General features: G+C 43.1%; 2 protein-coding genes across 2 annotated transcripts in view; one reads left to right on the forward strand and one right to left on the reverse strand.

The window, feature by feature from the left end:
• Positions 1-513: 513 nt before the first annotated feature.
• The window catches only part of LARS2 (leucyl-tRNA synthetase 2, mitochondrial), a 147,113-nt gene continuing 130,254 nt past the window's right edge, over positions 514-17,372 (forward strand). The window contains exons 1-3 of the mRNA XM_043442179.1: positions 514-666; positions 4,597-4,851; positions 12,613-12,741. Of these exons, the coding sequence (XP_043298114.1) occupies positions 4,618-4,851; positions 12,613-12,741 (363 nt within the window). The 5' untranslated portion in view covers positions 514-666; positions 4,597-4,617. The remainder of the gene's footprint in view (positions 667-4,596; positions 4,852-12,612; positions 12,742-17,372) is intronic.
• Positions 6,318-8,056, reverse strand: LOC122424439 (eukaryotic initiation factor 4A-II). The gene has a single exon (XM_043442180.1). It carries the CDS (start codon positions 8,024-8,026, stop codon positions 6,803-6,805), a length of 1,224 nt encoding a protein of 407 aa, XP_043298115.1. The 5' UTR covers positions 8,027-8,056; the 3' UTR covers positions 6,318-6,802.

A 17,372-nucleotide genomic window follows, 5' to 3' on the forward strand; every position in this document is an offset into this window, starting at 1 on the left:
ATTTGGACACAGTGTCTTCTACTGTCCATACATAAACTCTTTTAGGAAAGTGGGTGGTCAGGTATCACGCTTTCCTGACACCCAGCCCAGGTGTCAAGGGAGAAAAACACTGTATCTCCAGCTTTAGCCAGGTAATTCCCCTCCCAGAGCTAGACCACGGATGTGGTAGAAGATGTTTTAACCACCACGTGGTCCATTAAGGATCAAGACGTTGAGAGAGGAGACGGATGGACTTTGAACCGTGGCCTCAGGTTTCCTCCAGTGGTCTTTACCCCACGTGCCGCCTAGGTGCACTAAGCTGATGGCTTTCACACGTCTGCTGCAAAAATCTGATACTTCTGTGTTCAGAGTTTTGCAGTCGCCAAACTCTGGGTGGAGTACTGGATCCAAAGGCGGGGCTTGGAGCCGGAAGGCGGTGCCAGTGACCGAAGAGCGGAACCAGGGACTGTAGTGTGGCGACCCCGGCCTCAAGGAATGCCGGGAGTCGGGACCAGGCAGCGCTCCGCCCCCTTCGGCTCAGCCACTGCCTGTCTGTGTCTGCGGCGGCCGCTATTGATAAAGTTGTTGTTCTGCCAACATGGCGGCGCCCATGGTGACTGGCCGGGCCGTGTTCGCCTGAGGTGGGAACCGAGGAGTAAGGAGCCGCAGGCCAGAGCCTGTGAGCAGGTAAACCCCTGACCCGCGCTCAGCGGGACTCGAGATGAGACCTGATCTCCTCTCTCTGCAGACCGATAGATTTCGACTTGCCGGGAGCCAGAAGGGAAAGTGCGGTCTGGGTTCGGTGATCTCGGAGCTGTGCAGTTTCCTAATTGGAAAAGTCTCTGAGATCCAGATCTTAACACTCTTTGAGCCACTGACTCCGTTGATAGCTCTGGGCCCTTTCCCAGAAAAACGCATATGTACGCATAGTTTTGTACTCAAGTCCCTCTCTCCACTCTTCCACTACCCCAGTTGGTCCCTGAATCATCTCTGTGACCCACAGATGATCGTCACAGCATGTTAGGTCCTCAGAGATCATCTGGATTGACCCCTTCATTTTAAGGAGAAGCTGGTGTTCCGGACAGGAAATAATTTCTCCAAGGTCACGTAGAAATTTAGTTGTTTGCACGTAACTTGGCTCCTTGTTAATTTCCCAGGTACATTTTTGCACACTTTCTTTTGGGTGCACACTGTGATCCTGTGCTTTTCCCACATACTGTTTATTTGCCTATCTTTTCCTACTCATCTCCTAGGTTTCTCTGTCCCTATATGATTGTTGTTTTGGGTCCAGTTCTCAGGCCTCTCCTTCTGCGGTCACATGCTGGTACCCCCACCATTCTCAAAAAACTTAAACCCTCAGTGAGGTTGAGATCAGGGCTGACTCTTAAGGAGGAATAGTGGGGATTGATGCTTTGGAAGGATGTGGTAGAAGAGACAAGGTTCCAAACATCTAGGCAAGGAACTGGATGTGACAGAGCTAAGGAAGAAGAGGGCCAAGTTACCATAACACAAAACATGAGTCACACCTTTCATATTCATGGTAGGGGCATGGTGCTCTAATAAAATGACTGCTCCTTATCAGCGAGAGGCAGTGTCCATCAGGGCTTTGTTGGTGGCGTGGCCCATAGCAGGACCTGGGAAGTAAAAGAAGGGAACTGAACTGAACTCCAGGGCTGCAGTAAATCATAACCCTGAGTGCACTGTGTGCTGAGTCTGCCTGAGTTCTGGGGTTCCCCTAACATTAAGGGTGTGGACTTCTCTTAAAGGATCTTGACACATATATTACCACATTGCTCCCCAGGGAGATGGAATCAATTTACATTCCACCAGCAGTGTATAAAAATGCACATCTCTTTTCATAACAGATTTTTGCCAATGTGATAAGCAAAATATTTCCTTGTTATTTTAATGTGCATTTCTTTGTTTAGTTATAAAGTCATTCTTTTTTTCCTTATATTCGTAAGTCATTTGTATATCCTCTTTTTTCCTTTGCCAACTTTTAAAATTAGGTTTTTGATGTTTCTCTTTTCATATGTGAATTCTTTATAGAGAAGGGTAATCTTTTTTTTTTTTTTTTTTGGTAGTTTTAGCAGTTTTCTTTCAGCTTATTGTTTGCTTCTAATTTTTTGTTTGTTTGTTTATTTGTTTGTTTGACCACACTGTGTGGCATGTGAGATCTTCTAACCAGAGATCAAACCTGTGCCCCCTGCATTGGAATTGTGGAATCTTAACAACCACCTCCAGGGGAGTTCCCAAATTCATGGTGTTTTTGATATGCAGATTTTAATATTTTTTAGAGAGTTTTGTTAATATTTTTCCTTTACAATTCTTCCATTGCTTTTATGCTAGGACAGAACATCCTGCACCTTGTACAGAATTAGTCCATACTTTATTTTTTTCTTGTTTTATGGTATTTTTAAAAATTCTTTAATCTTTGTGGCATTTACTGTGGACTTCCCAGGTAGCTCAAGTGGTAAAGAATCCGCCTGCCACTGCAGCAGACACAGGAAACCTGGGTTTGATACTTGGATTGGGAAGATCCCCTGGAGAAGGAAATGGCAACCCACTCCAGTGTTCTTGCCTGGAAAATCCCATGGACAGAGGAGCCTGGCGGGCTGCAGTCCATGGGGTTACAAAGGGTCAGACACGACTGAGCACACACCAGTGGAGGTAACCAACATCAAAACAAAGAACTTGTAAGGCTGTAGTTCAGGTCAGTCTTGTATTTTTATAATTCCATCCTTTTCCATTCTTTCTGTTTCTCCTTGTGTGTTCTTAAGGAATACAGTCTAAGAGAGAAATTGCAGGTGTCTATGTGCCCTCTGCTAAATTAACATTCTTTAGCTTGCAAAGATATAAAAACACTGACTTAACTAGAGAACCATAAAGTCCATGACTCTATGATAGTTCTAATTATGTAGAAATGAACTCCTCAAAATAAATGTAATTGCCTTAATTGTACAAAATGTCTGTATATATTAGATTGGTCATATGAAATTGCTGATAGTCAACTAATTATATAGTTTACCCTGGTATCAATAGTCAAATCTACACACTTTAAAATAGACAAGCCCGTTAGATAGGAAGGGAGGTGTTTTGTTTGTTTGTTATATTTGGTCTGTTTCTGATTCCACCCACAAAGAAGCAAGAGGGGTTGAGTACAGTGAGAATTGGTATGTCAAGAACTTTTGCAGACCAACTTGTAAATGTCAACACTGGTGATGCCATTTTATGTGTGTGAAACTCACTTGTGTAAGTCTATAATGAACCCTCTTGGCAGCATTTGTGACCTAGAACCTTTGCTAAACAGATCAGACCCTAGTGGATGTGGATAAAATTTTGAGAGGATCAAGAATTAATGCCAGCTTAAGAGTGCCAGTTTCTTCATTTTCTCTCTGGTTTTTAGAGATCTGTTTTCATCTGTTTTCTTCATGGTAGCGAATGCTGTTATGCCGGAAGGCAGAAAGTTTAGGCTGTTTAGTCATACATCTTAAATATTTGATGAACTGTCACCTCAGTGATAAATCATGAAGCTTCTTCCATGAGGTCATTGTTGAAATTCACTGTTGGAGGAAGCCAATGCAACATTTAAGCTGAATTTTGAATCGCAGCTGGATGTCTTGGTGAGCCCTGTGGATTGTTTTCCAAAAACCATAGTGCTCATCGCTGTTACACATGCTGGATGTTTATTTGTTTCTTTCTTTCTTTTTTGACAGCGGTGGGGTATGCTTGCTAGTTTCTGCTGTATAGCAGAGTGAATCAGCCTTATGGATTTCCTTTTCATTTAAGTCACTACAGAGCATCATTGAGTAGAGTTTCCTGTGCTATATAGTCTGTTGTGATTAGTTATCTGTTCTATGCATAGTAGTATACATGTCAATCCCAATGTCCCAGTTCACACACCCCCCCTTCCATCATTTGTTCGTTTCTTACCTGCTTTTCTCTGCCAGTATATAAGTGCCATGTAAGAAGGGACTTCATTTTTGTTCTCTGCTATATCCCCAGTGCCTGGAATAGTGTGTGGACCTAGTGACACTCAATAAATATTTGGTAAATGAATGAAGAAGTAAGTGAATAAGAGTCTTCTAAATAATGGTTATTTCCTGGCTCAGCCTACTGAGTATATTTAACTTGTTGTATGTATGAAGGAGACTGATCATAGCTCAGAGTCTCCGGTCTTCCTGGGAGACCTGTGCTCAAGATCTCTTATGATATTTGAGCCTAAGGCCAAGCCCAGATGTGCTTAGAACTCTTTGGAAGCCTGGATGGTGGGATGTGAAGCCTGCTAGACAGACCCTGGACTGGCCTAGAGGCAAGGAAGGGGCCTCCGCTGCTCCCCACGAAAGCTCTGAGGTCATGGCTGGTGCTGGCCCAGGGGGTGGTCTCCTTCTGTCCCTATGGGACTTTTGTATCTTTGCTGTTTGGGAGCATTGAACATCTTTAATATTTTCCATTAAAAAGATTGTGTTTAGCTTGACTGCACTTCTAAAGTTTTCTTTTCAGGGAAAGAAATCAAAATAAGAGGAAAGCCTGTGAATGCTGGCTGTGCTGAATGGAAGGAGGAGCTCCGGGAGGTTCTGGGCAGCTCACACGTGTGTTCTCCACTCTCTCTTTCAGGCTCTTTCCACCTTTTGAAGAATGGCTCCTTCTTGGCAGAGACTGGGTTTATATGCCTGTCTTCTAAAAAGGCAGCTAAACGATGGGCCAGATGTCATTAAGCGGGGAAGGAGAGTGATTCCGGGATGGTCCAGAGGTATTTACAGTGCCACGGGAGAGTGGACCAAGGAGTATACATTGCAGACAAGAAAGGATGTGGAGAAATGGTGGCATCAGCGAATAAAAGACCAGGCCTTCAAGGTTTCAGAAGCTGATGTGAGTATTCTAAGAGATGCTGAAAGGGTTGAGAAGAGGGGCGAAGGGCGTGGACTAGGGTCAGATTGCCTGGATTCAAATAAGTTATTGAGTATGTGACCTTGAACCAAAGAACCAAATCTCTCTAGGCATCAATTTTTTTTTTTTTTTAACTGAAAATAAGCAGTGATAATAGTAGTGCCCACCTGCTTCCCAGGAGGCTGGTGACGGGTCACTGGGATGAGGCCAGGATGGTGCTCGGAGGAGTCTCAGTGAGGTGCACGTTCACATAAGGGGCACACGGATGGGGCCACACTGGGCATTGTGGAGCCGCATTTACTGGGGGAGCTCACCCAGACAGGAGCTACAGCAGACGTCAACTTCTCTGTGGTCCGCTGCCTGGGGGGCGACATGCAGGGATCTGGCAGGGTCAGATAGGAGACTCCAGGAAGGGCATGTGGGCCTCTCAGCTGTGGACTTTTTAAGTGGCATGTTCTGAGAAGTGCCTCCCTTGCCCCTGGAATGATGTTGGCCTCCAACCTTGCTCTGCCATCTTGGTTTGGGAGGTCCCAGCCCTTCCCTGGTGTAATCTGGAGTTGGGGTCCAACCTCACGGTCACAGATATATAAGTTAGTGGACCCTTGGCTTCTAGTCTGTCTGCGCCAGCTCAGCGCTCTACCTGAATTCATTGGCTTTAGCACTTGGCTGTAACCGGTTTCCATGGCCACTCTGCTGGAAGCCAGCTTCTTCTCTGGGAGGCCAGCCTGGTGGGAATCAGTCTTAGATGTGTTAACCCTTACCTCTCAATATTGGTCACAATATGGAAGATGTGGTTTGGTACATGAAATGAATCTGATTAGAGTATACCACTATTAAGTACAGTTTTACTCTTAAAATTCTGACCATGCTTTCATAATGGTTACCAGTCAAATAATATAAACTCTCTCTATGTTCAATTAAAGAGATTAGGACAAAGGCAAGCAGTTGAGTAAATATATATTTGCCCAAGACCACAGTGTGCTAGAATCACCTTTCCTGATTCTCCTCTCATCAGACTCCTTTCTATGAGATTGATCATTATGAAAAATGGGGGGTGGGTAGCTATTTCTGTTAAACTGAAGGATGGTTTTTTGCCTTAGTTACGAAGAAAATCTGGTATTGAAAGATAAGTAATACGTGATATGATAAAAAGGAAGGTTTAAATGAAATGCATAATTATACAATGAAAGCTTAACTTTTACCTCATTAGGAAATGAAAATTCTTCATGGCAACATGACCAGATTAATGTAGCTAAATGTGTTTTGGAAGCAGACCTTAGGGAGAAGTTTAATTCTGAATGAGGAGCATAAAATTAGCTTCTTTTTCTTTTTCCTTTTGGTTTAGATTCAGTGGCCTCCAAACATTTTGAAGTTGTAGCTTTTTGTTCTTGTGACATTTCATTCTTTTTTTTTTTTTTAGCACTAATTAAATACTTTATTGGCATATATTTATTGAATAAATATAATACCAAACAAAATGCATTCAAAAGCTAAAAAAAAAATCAATTTTAAAGGCCTTTCTATTCAGGCTAATGACAAACACAATAAAGGCAGATATGCTAGTTTAACATAATTGGCTGATTTTATACAGCACTTATATCTTTTAGTCCACAAGTATATTATTAAATGATAGAGAACATCTAATACAACCATTTCTACAGAACTAGGAAATAAATTTCTAAGAAAGAAAGATTTTACAGACCCCATCTTTTATACCCACCCCAACAGTCTAACTCTAAAGAGGATAAAGCCAATGACTTTCCTCACAAGAGCTCACGACTAATGTCGCTTTGCTATCAAAATCTGTATTTCTGATCCGTTATGAGCATTGAGACAAGATTCAAATATTCCCAAAGAAAGAAGCACAATGCACGTTGTGATCGCCTATTCAGCAACAGCGAGCACTGCATTCAAAACTATCTCATCCCAGGAATTAAATAAGGTCTGCCACATTCATTGGCATTTCCTCCACTGTAGTATTGTAGAAAGTCTCAATGTCACGAAGAATCCTCTTGTCTTCTTCAGTAACAAAGTTTATAGCCACACCTTTCCTCCCAAATCGACCCCCTCTGCCAATTCTGTGAATATAGTTTTCACGATTGGTAGGTAGATCATAGTTTATAACCAATGACACTTGTTGCACATCAATTCCACGAGCCAACAAGTCAGTAGTGATCAAAACACGGCTTGACCCTGATCGAAATTCCCTCATAATAACATCTCTTTCTTTCTGGTCCATGTCACCATGCAGGGCAGAAACTGTGAAGTCCCTGGCATGCATTTTCTCTGTGAGCCAGTCCACCTTGCGCCTTGTATTGAGAAAAATAACAGCCTGTGTAATTGTCAGTGTCTCGTACAAGTCACAAAGTGTATCCAACTTCCATTCCTCTCTTTCAACATTAATATAAAACTGTTTGATTCCTTCAAGGGTCAATTCTTCCTTTTTCACCAAAATTCGAATTGGATCTCTCATGAATTTTTTGGTCACTTCCAACACATCCGTTGGCATTGTGGCAGAAAGCAACACCACCTGAATACTAGTATTTAATTTTTGGAAAATCTCATAGATTTGATCCTTAAACCCTCGGCTCAGCATTTCATCTGCTTCATCCAAAACGAACATTTTGATCCATTTTGGAGAGAGATATCTTCTGTTTAACATATCAAACACTCTCCCTGGTGTCCCAACAACAATATGTGGTGCTTCAGCCTGCAGTTTTTGCATTTCATTTCGAACATTTGTTCCACCAATGCAGGCATGACAAGTTGCTCCCATATAATCTCCAAGTGCCAGAATTACCTTTTGGATCTGTTGAGCCAGTTCTCTGGTGGGGGCCAATACTAGTGCTTGGGTCTCCTTGAACTCAATCTCCAACTGTTGCAGGATGGAAATAGCAAATGTGGCTGTCTTGCCAGTACCTGACTGAGCTTGAGCAATCACATCATACCCTTTAATACATGGAATAATAGCTCTCTGCTGAATAGCTGATGGCTTCTCAAAACCATAAGCATAGATGCCCCGAAGAAGAGACTCCTTTAAGTTCATATCATCAAAGTTATCAACAATCTCATTCCAGTTGCTCTCGATGACACCATCGGGGTCCATTCCCTCTGGGCCGCCATGTTCTCTGTTATAATCCGCGGAGCCACCAGACATGATCCGAAAAACCACTCAGTGCCAGACTGAAAAGCGACATTTCATTCTTAAGTGTATGGTTTTCTAATTAAATGGATCAAAATAAACTATGCTTGACTAATTGGGTAAATAGCTTTATGAACATTTTGGGTGATCCCCCAGTGGCATTCTGTCAGGGTTTGAATTGGAAAAGGGTAAAGTGGAGAGAATGCTAGATAAGGAGTCTGGAGCCTGGGCAGTAATTCTGGCTCTGCTCCCCAAATCACTGTGCCCTCAGCAGCATCGTTTAACCTCTCTGATCCTCAGATTCTTTGCATTGTTTATCCCACAGAATTGCTTTGAAAATCAAAGGAGAAAATAAGATTAAACTCATTTTACAAACTGAAGTGTTATATAAATGAAAGATGCATGCTAAGTCACTTCAGTCTTGTCCGACTCTTGGTGACCGTATGGACCGTATGCTGCCAGGCTCTCCTGTCCATGGAATTCTCCAGGCAGGCATACTGGAGTGGGTTGCCATGCCCTCCTCCAGGGCATCTTCCCAACCTAGGGATCGAACCCACACCTCTTATGTCTCCTGCATTGGCAGATGAGTTCTTTACCCCTAGCACCACCTGGAAAGCCCCATGAGTGAAAGATACAAGAAGATAAAAATATGTGGTGTATCTTTGACAGGAATGAGAATATGACTAGATGCTGGTAGATTTTAAAGCATATCTATGATCAATCTCACTCTGGTAGTAGCTACATTTGAAATCTACTGGAAATGAGTTTTTAGAAGTTGAATATTTTACCGTCATCATCATAATCATCGTTATAAAAGAACTTCCATTTAGTGAGCATTTTAGTGTATCAGGTACCATCTTTCCTTTCATTATCTCATTTAAATTCTGAAACAGCCCTGAAGGTGCATAGTAGTAAGAAAACATTTTGGAGTAAGAAAACTGGGAGGGAAGTTTGGTAAGTTGTTGAGATCCATAACTCACTTGTTGTTGTTCAGTCACTTAGTCATGTCTCATTGTTTGTGACCGCATGGACTGCAGCACGCCAGGCTCCCCTGTCCTTCACTATCTCTTGGAATATGCTCGAGCTCATGTCCATTGAGTCAGTGATGCCATCCAATCATCTCACCCTCTGTCCTCAATCTCACTTGTGGCACAGCCCAGATCTAAACATATTTGAGTCCTAAGCTCATGCTTTCACCAGGAACCTTCTTTTGTCTCACCTTTGATTTACAGATTGTGAACTGAGCCCAGAAAAACAAAGGAATTTGCTTGAGGTCTCACAGCTAGTGGCAGAGCTTGGACCAGATCCCAGGCTGCAAGCTTCCACTGAGTGGTCCAACCCCCTCCATTCTGTAGTCTCAGGGAGAGTTTCAGAGCATGATCCATAAAGAGGCAGAAGTTATCTTTCTTCTGATGTCAGAAGCTGGCAAAAATAATAGGACCCACTTATATAAAAACCATCCATTTTCCATCACTTCCAATCTTAATTTCTATTAAAGGCTTAAATACTTACACTTTTATATAATTATGAAAATGTCCCTTTCAATCAGATTCCTGCTCAATTATAAACTCCCCAAATCCGCTCCTCTACCCTCGGAGAATAGAATTCATTTCATTGTCACAGAGGAAAATGACTTAGTTCACACAGAGAAACAGAAGGCAGGGACAAGCAGTGAGCTGAACACCTTTTCTGCAATAAACAAAAATATTCATGAATAGTAAAAACTTTTGCTAGCAGTACTTTTCTGTATCTTCTGTGGACTCAATACTCCGAAATCACTGCAGATGGTGACTGCAGCCGTGAAATTAAAAGACGCTTGCTCCTTGGAAGAAAAGCTGTGACCAACCAAGACAGCATATTAAAAAGCAGAGACATTACACTTTGCCGATAAAGGTCCGTCTAGTCAGAGCTATGGTTTTTTCCAGTAGTCATGTATGGATGTGAGAGTTGGACTATAAAGAAAGCTGAGTGCCAAAGAGTTGATGCTTTTGAACTGTGGTGTTGGAGAAGACTCTTGAGAGTCCCTTGGACTGCAAGGAGATCCAACCAATCCATCCTAAAGGAGATCAGTCCTGAATTTTGGAAAGATTGACGCTGAGGTGAGGCTCCAATACTTTGGCCACCTGATGTGAAGAACTGACTCACTTGAAAAGACCCTGATGCTGGGGAAGAGTGAAGGCGGGAGGAGAAGGGGACCACAGAGGGTGAGATGGTTGAATGGCCTCACCGACTCAATGGACATGAGTTTGAGTAAGCTCCGGGAGTTGGTGATGGACCGGGAAGCTTGGTGTGCGGCAGTCCATGGGGTTACAAAGTCGGGCATGACCGAGTGACTGAACTGAACTGAACTAGCTTGTATGTAATGAATTCCTCAATTTTGCCATAAGTTTCATCTTTGTTGGAGAGACATACAAAAAAGAGATATTAATGAAGAAGCTATATGTAGAAAATGTTTGAGATAAGATTATTAAATAAACGTAATTTTTAAAATAAATTTCATAATAAAAACAAGGTGATTATAATAAAAATGCATTTAATGTAAAAACTTTAAAATGAAAAACTAGAAATAGTGTATATCAATATTTTATTGTTTTTTCAGGTCCCAAAGAACTCTGTAACAACTGTTTTCTTATGTCCCTAAAGATCCCCCAAAAAGAAACAGTAGGCCTAATCTACGTCAACGCGTAAGGTGGAATTGAGTGGATAGTCTGCTTATTTCTCATTCTGTACCAGGTATCAGAATGAGGTCTTGCACTTCCTCTGAGGGAGTTGTTTACAACCTGAGAGGATCGTCTGTCACTTGGCTTCTTAAAGAAGAAAGTCCTGAGTCCCCAGTGACTGCTGACTCTCAAGTTGTCTCTCTTGCTTCTGAGATTTTCCTGAGTTATGGTTCCACAGTTTCCAATTAAAGTGCGTGATCAATGTGGGGCTTTCCATCCATTTCTAGAAATCAATAGCAGCTGTCACTTTAGTATTACAGGTTTCCAAGTTTATTATGCAAACTCCTTATTTATTCACTTTTCCCTTCCCTCCCTGCAGGCAACTTGACTTACCACACAGTTGATAATTTCTAGAGGAAGCGCAGTATAGGGAAAAGGGCCACTCTGGTCTGTCTTGCCACACGATAGTGGCCCTGCTAAAGACTTGTTCACCTTCTTTGCTGAGGGAAGTTTAAAGCAAGGGGTCAAGTGAGATTTGGAAAGAATTTCTGGTTTCTTCTGCTCCCCTGATTACAGCTGACTGTCAGTTATCAGTCATGCAAATAAATACTTAGCAAAAAGTACTCCCCCCCCTCAATACCCACTCGCACACATAAGAATGGTCATGAATATTCTGTTTTGCATTTGTTTTCATTAATTTTGGAGAAGCAAAGCCTTGAAGACCTCTTGTAGAGTTCTCGGAAGGGAGTAAGAACAGAAAAAGAGAAACAGGAGAAAAAAAGTAGTGATAACATCAGAGGATCCAGACACTTAGTGACTAAACAGAAGCAGTTACCTGTTCTCTTCCTTTCTTCAGAGGCATCCCTTCTCCCCCGTGCAAGGATTTAAGGCTGGGTGTGGGGGACGCTCCTGTCACCTGGACAGGGTAGTGAAGTGTGCTGGGAAGAGTGCCCGTTAGTAATCAGTGATCTCCAAAGGCCTGTTCTCAGGCTTCAGAGCACAAAGGCCTACAGACATTTACCCAACAGTTTGTTAAACTAGGGGGTCAGCCAGGAAGGTGGGGATTGGGGTGGGGTTAGATGGTTAAAACATGATCCTTGCCCTTGAACAACAATTCCTTAAGGTCCCCAATAAGGAATCAATTAAATGACTACCCCCTTTCCAGCCTTCCCCCCTCGTGTGCACAAACTTGTGTCAGCATTCACCATAATAAGAACTAAGGTCCCGAAGGTTGACGTTCCAGTGAGGATGTCCTGCCCTGTGCTCGTCTGTGTTCCAATGCATGTACCTTTTTTCTGTTTCTCGTGATGAAACTGCGTCTTTGGATATTGGAGAGTTACGTAACCCTGGCCTGAGGCTGCCTGTAGATCACCCCCTGGGAAACAGCAACCTGGCTAAGATTTTCTCATTACCTTCCCATTTCAGCTTTTCTGTTGAAAGATAAGCTCACAATACAGCAGAGAAACCTGGAACCTGAACCCGCACCTGGGGACCCTGCTCAGTCCAAGTCTGCATGCAGCTCCCCGGAATTTAGGGAGGGGCTCCATTTTAGACTTGTCACCTCTCTATGATTCACTGTTGTCTCCATGAATTTTATGGGCACATGTGTCAGAGCTTCGTTTGGAAAAACACAGTTCTTTTAAGTCCTAGATAGCTGTGGTAAAAGAGAAAAGGGCAGATTTAAAAATAACTAGGGGTAATTAGCACTGTGAGGCTGTTTGGCATTATTTTGGACATTCTTTAGGATAACTCAGGGCTTCGAATTTTGATATTTGGCATTTTTGTCCATTTACCATATGGGAATGGTGTTTTTTTTTTAAAGAAAACTTTTGAAAATGTTAAATTATTACCTTGAGTAAAATGCCAAAATATTATATGCGTACCTAGTTCCCTGTGAATGATTAATAAATACTCATTGTATTTTTTGTCATCCTTTCCTAGAAATCAAAGCCCAAGTTTTACGTGCTTTCCATGTTCCCTTATCCCTCCGGCAAGCTGCACATGGGCCATGTGCGCGTGTATACCATCAGCGACACCATTGCACGCTTCCAGAAGATGAGAGGGATGCAGGTAAGGTCAGGTGCCTGCTGGGGTGGCACTTTCCTGCCCCACTCAGGACAGTAAGAATGTAGGACAAAGGAGACACCCAGTCTCAGTTAAGATTAGGGCAACTTTGAAGGTAAACATGAGAAGCTTAGGGTTTCCTCTGATGAACTGGAGAACATAATAAAGCATCAGGATTAATTGGGGGGCAGCTATGTATTGGGTATTGTGCTGGGGCGGGAGGTGGGGTGCCGATGCAGTGGAAGCGTTTATGCCTGTGGGTACCATGTTGATACCACCTCAGGAGGAGTCCACAGTGTGGTGGGACTGTTACCCCTCAATAGACAGACATTGGAGAGGGGAATGAATCCAGTAGAACAAAAGAGGAGCAAATGCTGTGAGTAGGAGGTAGAGCCACAAAGAGATTTTTCTCCTTGTATTTTGATATTCTCTGTATTCTCTAATGAGCACATATTTATCTTATAATGGAAAAAGTCAAATTTTCATAACACAAAAATTTGGAGGGAAGTAACAGCCCTGCGGGAGTTGGGAAAGACTCCTTCATAGGGGACCATCTGACATGGGTGTTGATGGACAAGGTGAACTTTCCTGGGAGAGGAAGAGAAGAACACTTCCATGGCTGATGTGGGTCAGACCCCTTTCACTGCCAGCTACCCAGAGCCTGCACTTAACTCCTTAACAACACATCATCTGTAAGACAAGGTAGCAGTGATTGTAGTAGCTTCTTGAACAACTTCCTGAGAGAGGTAGCATCTAAGAGGGGCTGAAAGCGTGGACCCATGAATCAAATGGCTAGCATTGAGGTTCTAGCTCTTAACACTCAGTAAGTAGTCAACCTCTGACTCATTCCTGATTAACCTTTCTAAACTAAGACCTAGTTTTCTCTCATCAGTAGAAAGGGGATAAAATAGTACTTGCCCGCTGGCCTTTCCCAAGGATTGAAAGATGATGACTATGAAGCACTTGGCGCATGACAGGCGCATAAGCACAGAACCAGTAAATGCTGTCGTCATCAGCAGAGGGCTGGAGCCTGCCGTACCGGGTCCTGAGAGCTGTGCGCACCTCTGCCCAACTTCGTGTTAATATTTGTCACCTTAGTAGCTCAAAATCCACCCAGGGTGGGAGTGTTTACATCATGGAGATCAGCAGAGCCTGCAAATCAGGGCTTTTTCTGCTAGAGAGTCTATTGTTAAACATTTACCTGCACTCCCCCTGGCTGTTGCTGTTATTAACCTCTCAGGGTCTGCATAAAGGGTATCTGCTGCCTCCCAGTTCTTTCTGAAGATTTTCTTTTAAAGTGGTAAGTGCATCCATTGTCATAACTGGTTTGAACATTTGTGCCGAGCTGACCGTGGCAGCAAGAAGTATTCCTAAAAAAGAAATCAGGGTACTGTGTCTGTCTGTCCCTCGAAGAGTTAACGACTTTTACTGTCAGATTCAGAGATCTGCCTTCTACCAGGGCCGTCTCCCTGGACTCTGCCAGGTGTTATTTCCCCCCGTATTGCTTTCCATCACTTCTGCAGTGTTTATTGGAAAGAGGTGGTGCAGAATAAATTGGCTCTTGTCAGGAAGTATATCTAACTGTGCTTCTTCAACTAGATTTAATCTTGTTTTTTTTTTTTTTTTAACTTAAGCCAACTTATTTTGAACAGTTAGTGAGTACAGGCAGTTGCTACAGATTAAACTTTCATAGCAAAACTGTGTGTTTATGGTACATTAGCAGATAGGTGGTTGAGGGGGTATAGGTGGAACTCTGATTCTCTTGGATGAATGAGACATTACAGACAAAGCTCCAGGCAGAACCCCAGGCCCAGACTTACTGGGACCCTTATAGGCAGCTCAAGCCCAAGAGACAAAATGGAGTCCCTTACCAGTAACCGAAACCCAAGGTCAGGCTGAACTCAGGGGTCGGGCAACCCAGGTTTGACCCTCTTACACCACTTTCTCACTGAGTGACCTTGCACGAGTGATTGAATCTCTTAAAATAGGGATAATATTTATTCTTCCCTCCTGGGTTGTTGTTCAGGATAAATGAGACAGTATATGTGTCTGACCAATAATAATCCCCTAAAAAAGGTGGAAGCCTCCAGAATCACTGCAGACATGACTTAAGCCAGAAAATTAAGATGATTGCTCCTTGGAAGGAAAGGTATGACAAACCTAGAAAGTTTATTAAAAAGCAGAGACCTTACTTTGCCAACAAAGATCCATATAGTCAAAGCTGTAGTTTTTCCAGTAGTTACATATGGATGTGAGAGTTGAACCATTAATAAGGCTGAGTACTGAAGAATTGATGCTTTCAAACTGTGGTGTTGGAGAAGATTCTTAAGAGTCCCTTGGACTGCAAGGAGATCAAATCAGTGAATACTAAAGGAAATCAACCCTGAACATTCATTGGAGGGACTGAAGCTGAAGCTCCAGTAGTTTGGCCACTTGATGCAAAGAACTGACTCATTGAAAAAGACCCTGATGCTGGGAAAGATTGAGGCCAAAATGAGAAGGTTGCTGCAGAGGATGAGATGGTTAGATAGCAACACCAACTCAAGGGACATGAATTTGAGCAAACTCTGGGAGATAGTGAAGGACAGGGAAGCCCGGTGTACTGCCGTCAAAGAGTTGGACACGATATATTGACTGAACAGCCACAAATGGTTATTTTGTAAGTAAGTCAGATCAGTATAAATGCCCTTCTTGAAGGGATCTTCCTGACCCAGGGATTGAACCTGGGTCTCCCGCATTGCAGACAGTTTCTTTACTGTCTGAGCCATCAGGGAAGCCCTGCTCTGGGAAGTCACATAATAAATGAAATTAATCTAGTTCATTTAATAAATGATTGTGTACTCTCTTCTGCCCACTGCATGGATTTGCCTTTTGAGAAGCATCCAGACATTGCCTGCTATTTGTATCATCTATCCTGTGACTTGGTTGGTGCCTAAGATCACCCTGTGTTATTTGGTTTATGGTATCTTAGTGACCAGCAGGCACCTCGGGTTCCCTGCATTCCTGTTTCAGTTGCTCTCTTTAAGATGATAAACTGTCTGTGGAGCGGGAGGGTATTCTGCAGGTTCTCCTGAGATTAATTTCTTGTTAATTTTCATAGCCCACATTTAAGTCAGATCATCCCCAAAATAACTGCCAAATATGGTGAAAGATTTGCCCTGCCATTTCTAAGTTATCATGGCAGAAAAGACACAAACCTCTGTCAACAGAGATGGCCAACAGTGTGAAAGCCTGTTGAACTTCCTGCTGTTTTAAAATCCTTCTCTCCCAATGTCAGGATTAGTCCCAGGGATAGAGCAGGGTTGGGTGCAGGTCAGATCTCAATGATCCTGACTCTAAGGAGGGAAGGAACATCTGATCTGGAATAAGAGCATCTGACATGTGTATTGATTAACTCATTAGGTACGTAGTCCTTGGGCACCAACTTTGTTCGAAACACTGGCCTTTCTACTGTACTGTAGAGCAGGACTGGAATCTTAGGTTCAAGGTCTGTCAGTAAGCCTCCTTCTCTAACTTGTTAATTTGTTCTTCTTTGCTGTGCTGGGTCTTTTCTTACCGCGTGGGCTTTTTTCTCTAGCTGCGGTGAGTAGGGGCTGCTCTCCGTTACGGCACACCAGCTTCCCAGTGCGGTGGCTTCTCCTGTGGAGCGCAGGCTCTCGGGCGCACAGTCTCAGTTGTTGCAGCGCGCAGGCTCAGTGGTTGTGGCACATGGGCTTAGTTGCTCCGTGGCATATGGGATCCTCCTGGACCAGGAATCGAACCTGTGTCTCCTGCCTTGGCAGGTGGTTTCTTCACTGCTGAGCCGCCAGGGAAGCCCTGATTTGCATAATTCTTGAATGGAGGTATGGGAGTCATTCTGAGGCATGCTAGGAACAGCAGATGGGAAGTAAAAGGTGGGCTGACCTCTGCACCAAGCCTGCAGTCTCCAACGCCACCAGTGACCTCCCTGGATGGGTCTCTCCTCATCTTTTCTCACCTCAGCGGCACGTCATATGGTGGACCGTGTTCCCCCGCGCCTTGAAAGACTGTGCTCTTGGCATGAGATCCCACTCTCCAGGTCTTTCTCCTGCATCTTGGTTTCTTCCTCTCAGTTTGCTCCACAGGGTTTTCCTGCTCTGCTCCATCTTTGCATCCTCATATCCAGTTGGAAAGTTCTGTCCAGGCAGACCTCGGCGATAGTGTGGGTTTAGTCCCAGACCACTGCAATAAAGCATATGTTGCAGTAAAGTGAATCATGTGAATTTTTTGGTCCCAGTGCATTTAAAAGTAATTTTTACATTATACTGTGGTCTGTTGTGTGCGGTAACATGATGTGTTCTAAAAAAATGTACATACCTTAATTAAAAAATAATACTGTCGGAAAGTGCTGCCAATTGACTTGCTCAAAGCAGGATTGCCACATGCCTTCAATTTGTAAAAAGCACAGTATCTGTGAAGTGCAGTAAAACGAGGTTGTCCCTATATTCCTAGTTTGCTGAGAATTTTTCTCATGAATGGATATTCATTTTTTTACTATACCTTTCTGCATCTGTTGAGACAATGCATGATTTTTCCCCTTTAATCTGTTAATGTGATAGATTATGTTGATTGGTTTTTAATATCAAAGCAACCTTGTGTTCCTAGGATAAAGTTGATCT

The sequence above is a fragment of the Cervus canadensis genome, chromosome 22, assembly GCF_019320065.1.
Source record: "Cervus canadensis isolate Bull #8, Minnesota chromosome 22, ASM1932006v1, whole genome shotgun sequence".
NCBI classification, from domain to species: Eukaryota; Metazoa; Chordata; class Mammalia; order Artiodactyla; family Cervidae; genus Cervus; species Cervus canadensis.